At 35.4% G+C, this 6,000-nt stretch overlaps 1 protein-coding gene across 1 annotated transcript; it reads right to left on the reverse strand.

Moving 5' to 3' along the window:
• Positions 1-797: 797 nt before the first annotated feature.
• On the reverse strand, positions 798-3,700 carry LOC116178074 (diacylglycerol O-acyltransferase 1). Its single transcript, XM_031497372.1, has 9 exons — positions 3,396-3,700; positions 2,591-2,719; positions 2,447-2,541; positions 2,342-2,394; positions 2,176-2,281; positions 1,968-2,123; positions 1,614-1,921; positions 1,293-1,565; positions 798-1,244 (listed from the first exon to the last, which is right to left on the reverse strand). The coding sequence occupies exons 1-9, from the start codon at positions 3,503-3,505 to the stop codon at positions 1,011-1,013; spliced, it is 1,464 nt and encodes a 487-aa protein (XP_031353232.1). The 5' UTR covers positions 3,506-3,700; the 3' UTR covers positions 798-1,010.
• Between the last annotated feature and the right edge of the window lie 2,300 nt (positions 3,701-6,000).

Here is a 6,000-nt window from a genome sequence, read left to right on the forward strand (position 1 = left end):
TCCTTCGTTTTGCAAGAAAATTATAATTGAAATTAGAACAAGATACATAAGAATAAATAATATTTTAGCAATAAAACTCGCGCAAACGTAAATGACACTGCTTGAAATAATGTCAACATTTTGTTCACAACAAAAAAACGTTTTGTTTTTGCATAGCACTCTTCGCATAAAATGAAAATTGTATTTTTAGAAAAAATGTGATACTGAACCACCATGTGCAATATATCGTTGTAAAGAGAAAAAAAGACCTAATCTTAAAATGTCAAACTCCAAAACGGCGCCCATAAAAAAAACTAAAGTTGCCACGTGTTTCTCCGTTATCTTGAAAGTTATTAAAAACGGGATGCCATATTCGAAATCTCCATTAAAGTGTCTGAATAAAGTTTTAATTAGAAATGTCTACTTAGTACAATTAGTTTACCATGAAAAAGTTAAAAATAAAAATCAGAAATTTTTGATTTTTTGCCATATTTTCAAAACTATTGAAGATATTATACATTTCTTTTTAGATTATTATTCAGTACGAAAATTCGCAACTTTGCCCTAATTTAACCAAGTTTCTATCTCTTAAGATAAGCGAGATCCCCATAGTAGCACTCGAAAAATGGACACAGTGTATATAAATAGTCTTTTACACTACTACTTGCTTCCCCAAGCCAAGAATGCAATATTTGTTCAGTCACCCTTGAAATGGAGCTGAGCATCTGCTTTTAGCCTTTATATGTTAAGGGTAGACACAGTCAGGTGGGGTTGGTCCTAACAGATTACCTAATAACAGCTGCATAAATTTGTATAAATTTTTAATTCCAACAATTGAGTATTAATTAAACTGCACAATAAAAGTTGCATTACAAAATCTTCGACAAAACTAAATAATAATATGTAACAATACCTACCAAAGTAATAAATGGCATTACCTATATAAATCACAATTTTAGAATATAGCACTCGCGAATATGGAAGCAAACTGTATTAGTTATTGCCTTGCCCTACAAACGAATCAATTTACGTTAAACATGGCTGTAGTCTTCTAGTAAATCTTTTCCGAAGTGTGTAATCACATAGTCGTGATAATACATCATGACACACAAGGGTTGACCCAGTATAAGGGAAGCCCACACAACCACATTGCCCATTCTCGGCCCAAAATGTCGCTCCATATACTTGGAAATCAAAGACAGAGGCACTTGTCCCATCATTCCCATAAATGCCCAAATCTTAAACGTCTTTAATGGTACACTCACCTGCAAAGGAACCGATTTAACAATTGTTGGTAAAGGTGGCTATCTTACCATGTACTCGTGGAAAAATGCACTAATAAAAAAAACGAATATACTCGCGCTTAAGCGACTGTAACCCATTGAAACGCATGGTAAATAAACATGCCTAATTGCCCACCTGTGCACAGGCATATTCCAGGTACGCCAAAACGTATCTATATTGTTGGAGTTCCACCAATCGCTGTAAAAGTTACGATCGGCAAAATGCATAAGCTCGCCCATTAAATTCATAAATGAGTGAAATATTATATAAAAAAAGCACAACCACGCCAAATGGTTGGGTATCTGAAAGTATCTTCGTAATATTATTTATCAAGCTAACACGCCACCTACTGCTAACTTTAACAGTCTTTCTGAAGCTTTGGTGATGTCCATGTTACTAAACGGTATAAGTGAATTTTTAACAGATGGCACCATGTATTGCTGCATCACGGCTAATATCAACTGGATTCCTATGACGACTTCAATTATACGTTTAAGTAGGAAACGTTTCCTAATTCTGGACGTCTTTGGGAAGTTCAACTCATAACAAAGTGTAGGTGCCAACATGAAATAAAATAAATCTCGCAAATGTAAATTGTCTGGGTACTGCACCAACTCCTCGTGCTCATGATCGTCATTATACCCATTCTTGCTTTCGCCTAAAACACTAGAGGTAATTACTACAGTAGTCACTCCAAGACCTACCACTCCCTAGATTTGAAAAAGATAACGATTGCCTACGAAATGAGTGGTTAGTCTTCGAACGTCTCTGCTGTGTTCGACACCACATGTTCACTTGAACATACGACCATAATTTTAAAAACAGCACACAGTAAATGAAACTCACAGAGGTGGCCCCCACTAAAAACAATCAGTATTTGCAGGCGCTTTACCTTACCCTTTAGGTACTTACTTAAACTGAAGCCGTCTTTAATTTGTATGGCCACAATCGGTATCATTACCAATACTAACAAATTTATAACGTGAATTATTAATCCTGGACCGTTCGGAATAATGTCCTGTAAGAGAGTAAGGAATGTGTAAGGATCCCACACTACTTTGGTAGCCTATTTACCTACCACAGATAGACCTTTCTCAGTTAATAAACACAGCACAACTGGAACCAAAGAATCTGCAACAGAAATACTTTAAATCAGGCGTTTTTGTACAATACGGTGGCGTACAAAGCAACAAAATTAGCGATGGGTGTTCGCTACCACTATCGTCCTGCCCTGTCAAAACGTACACCCACTGTATGGGATCGACTCTAATTCCATATCTACAATTTTAAAAGGTTTAATAAATGAGAAACGCGGGTATGTGGTTACTTAATAAAATTTTCTAATAACAAGCGAAGACCTCCCATAAACAACAGCAAGAACGCCCAAGTGACGAATCCCGTAAAATTATCGAATCCCGAAGTCCAAGAGAATAGCGAATCCCTCGGCTTGTGACATCTGAAATAAGACGTGTAGGAATTACTATCTATCATATCAAAAGGTAGACATGTTTTGGGTCTGACCCAAAGGTTTTAACGATGCTATTAATTTGTTCTTGGCGAAATATATGGGTGAAAAGTGCAAGATGGTTGGAAAAATGGGACGGCGGGGAAGACGTGGAAATGGAAAACCAGAACAAAGATTTCGTTTTATTTTTAATTTCTTGCATAAATACTTCTTTTATAGGTATAGTACACCAACTAATAGGCAACCCATCTTACACTTCAACAGTCTATCTCTATACAATTTTAATACTTGTAGCAAAGAGTACTCTTTGCTTGTAGTCCTGCGGGGAATTATGCCTGCTTCTGTTCAACATTTGAACTTAAAAATCACCCAATACAAATTCGGCCCATTTAAAGAAATCGCCCTGTATATTTTCGACAACGTTTGGCAACAGTGTGTGGCGCAGCAGCAGCACGTATGTATAAAAGCATTTATATTAGCAAACTTGCCTGGGTCAATTAAACCGTTTAATTTAATTAACTTCAGATACAATGCTTTGCCATAGGTATCGCCGGTTTGTCTTGAAAGTAAAATCAAAGTTGAATTCTTGAAGGTCAATCCGATTAAATAAATGACAATCGGACAATCGAGGCCTACTTAAATATTAAATGAGAAAATGACTACTTGCGGTTTATCTGGTTGTAATCTTCTCACTCTTAATTCCTCAGCTTGTATTTCTTCAGCTCGTGTAACGCTTTGTGTACGTCTCAGACGTAGACCGTCGTGATCCCCCGACATTTTTCCAATTCGCACTTCACCACGTTAAAATTTTTGATAAGTAATTTTAAATAGCAGCATGTTAAATATTGTAAACTTTAAACTTGCGTGGTGTGGTGAGTGTCAATTACCCACCACGGCAATTTCATCTGAAATCTATTCACGCGGAGATACGCTGAACACAACGTGCGAGAGAAGGATGAGCAGCGAGCAGGTTGATATCCTTGCCAGTTGCCGGATTTGGAAGTTATCTTAATCTTATAAAAGATAATTTAGATGGAGAAAATTGTATACTTTTTCAAATTCTTATCACAGCAAGGTATTTTTGCGAAAGATAATTTGAAATTTCTATTCCAAATGGTTTTTGGTAATCCGTCCGTCCGTCCGTCTCTCCAACTGAGTTTTTATTGATTGAAGTGTTATCATTCTAAAATTTTAGTAGCTGTGTATTTTTTAGATTTTTATTAGGTACCTAGGTCACAAGCGTGACCTATTTTAGACCGTTATTTCCTATCTTTACGATAAGTTTAAGGGAGGAGATTTAAAATATACCTCTACATTTGATAACAGTACTTCGATCTCTGAATAAAAGTAGCGCTATTAATATACCTACAGATATTGACTATTGTAATTATTTCACCTACGCATATTATCTATACATATTAATTACCTACCGAAAATAAGGTGTCGAAATAAAAGCAGGTAATACCTACCTCGGTCATGCGTTTTCGCGTGTTGTAATGAAATGTAGTACAAAGTCCTTAAAACCCTTGAACCAATTTCAAACATAAAAAATTAAACTGGTTTTTAAATGTGAACTACTTATTGAAGTGGATACACTTGTGATAGGGACATACCTATAAATATATTACAGTAGGCAGTACCAATTACTATTGAAGTACTTATTCTTTATAATAAAAATTGGAGGTTTATGAGTAGTGATTCATTACCTATTTCAATGAAAGTAAGCTTGGGAATTGGATTCGGATTCACAAACATAAGTCCACCATGATTATTTCAAATTATTAAGCGGCAGAGCAAAGTAATAGCCGATTGTGTCTGTCTGTCTGTGAACAGACACTTGGACCAATGCCACATGTAACTAAGCCTATTGACAATGGGAATAGAGGAAATACAATTTTCCTCTATGCAATGGGTCAGATCCAATAGCCCCGTATAGGGTCACACCACACCGCTTATTGCATTTCATTTAATATAGAAAATTAGAAACTAACCACGACCAGCTTACAAACTCATACAAAACAACAATAATGATCAACCTACCCTCTAGAATCAATTCCCATAATTTCTTTGTATCAAAAAATTATTTTCGGTAATTAAAAAATTATTATTGTCATTTATAATTCTTTACCTACACTTACATATTTTGCCTTAATTTGTGCAGGAGTATTGCGTAATAGGCCCCGTTTCCTCTAGTCGTTGCGTTCTTTAAAATCAACTAGGGCGTAATTGTCAATACGTGAGGTGACAAACGATAGCTTATTTTTCTTGTGCAATTTGTAGCATTTTTAGGGTAAACGTTAGCACCTCCCATGATATAAAAATAGGTACCTACTTTGTCTTTCTTCCAACGAAATTATAGATAAAGATTTTGCTCTACCATCTTAACCTCCCCCTTTACCACAAGGGAATGTGAAATTTAGTTCCTCCCCATGACATCAAATTATTTTGTTGTTTTTCCAACAAAGATTTGATATAATTGAAGATTTTGATCTACCAACTTAATCTCGACCTTAACCAAAGAAAGATGACATAAAATTTAGATGATCCTCTCGATGAAATTAAATTGTTTTGTCGTTTCCGACGGATTGTGTTATGAATGAAGATTTTGCTGTATCAACTTAATCTAACGTTAACAAAAAAAAGAAGCCGTCACAAAATTTAGATCCACCTCATGAAAGAAAAATGAGGTAAAACTTAAAATCTGCCCTGATGGAAATTAAATTGTTTTGTCGTTTTCCAGTCGAAATTTGCAAATAATTGAAGATTTTGCTCTGCTAATTTAATCTGGACCCTAACCAAAAAGAAATGACGTAAAATTTAACCCCCCCCCCCCCATGAAATTAAATTCTTTTGTCGTTTTTCCGACGAATTTTGTAAATAAATGAAGATTTTCCTCCGACAACTTAATCTGTACCTTAATAATTATACAATTTTAATCCTGTATATTTTATTCCCTATAATTACACACGACCAGTCTCGCAGAAGCATAGCGCATTTTCCAACTCATGTTGGAAAGCGCTATTATGGTCACTTTCTCCGTCCGTTTGTCCGCATTAACTACTTTTACAGTTTTGAAGATATTTGGTTCGTTCTTTTTGCATTTCGGTAGCTCTGGCACCACACACTCCACACTTCTTTTAGGTGTCGGTTGGCTTTCCATAGCTTCTTCATATTCTTTCTTTACTTGTCGCAGGTCTTGAATTAATTTTTCTCTCATATTAGGAATTTCTTCTGTATTCTCTTGAATTCTCAAATAACAATAATAATCTCAA

The sequence above is a fragment of the Photinus pyralis genome, unplaced genomic scaffold (assembly GCF_008802855.1).
Source record: "Photinus pyralis isolate 1611_PpyrPB1 unplaced genomic scaffold, Ppyr1.3 Ppyr1.4_LG8, whole genome shotgun sequence".
Lineage (NCBI taxonomy): Eukaryota > Metazoa > Arthropoda > Insecta > Coleoptera > Lampyridae > Photinus > Photinus pyralis.

What these genes read in the sequence shown, in the direction of transcription:
- LOC116178074 (XM_031497372.1), bottom strand. Translation starts at nt 3,505, where the DNA reads ATGTCGGGGGATCACGACGGTCTACGTCTGAGACGTACACAAAGCGTT. An exon ending in AGATTACAACCAGATAAACC is followed by an intron (nt 2,720 to 3,395) that starts GCAAGTAGTCAT and finishes GTCTTATTTCAG; the next exon opens with ATGTCACAAGCCGAGGGATT. An exon ending in ATCGCTAATTTTGTTGCTTT is followed by an intron (nt 2,395 to 2,446) that starts GTACGCCACCGT and finishes TTTCTGTTGCAG; the next exon opens with ATTCTTTGGTTCCAGTTGTG.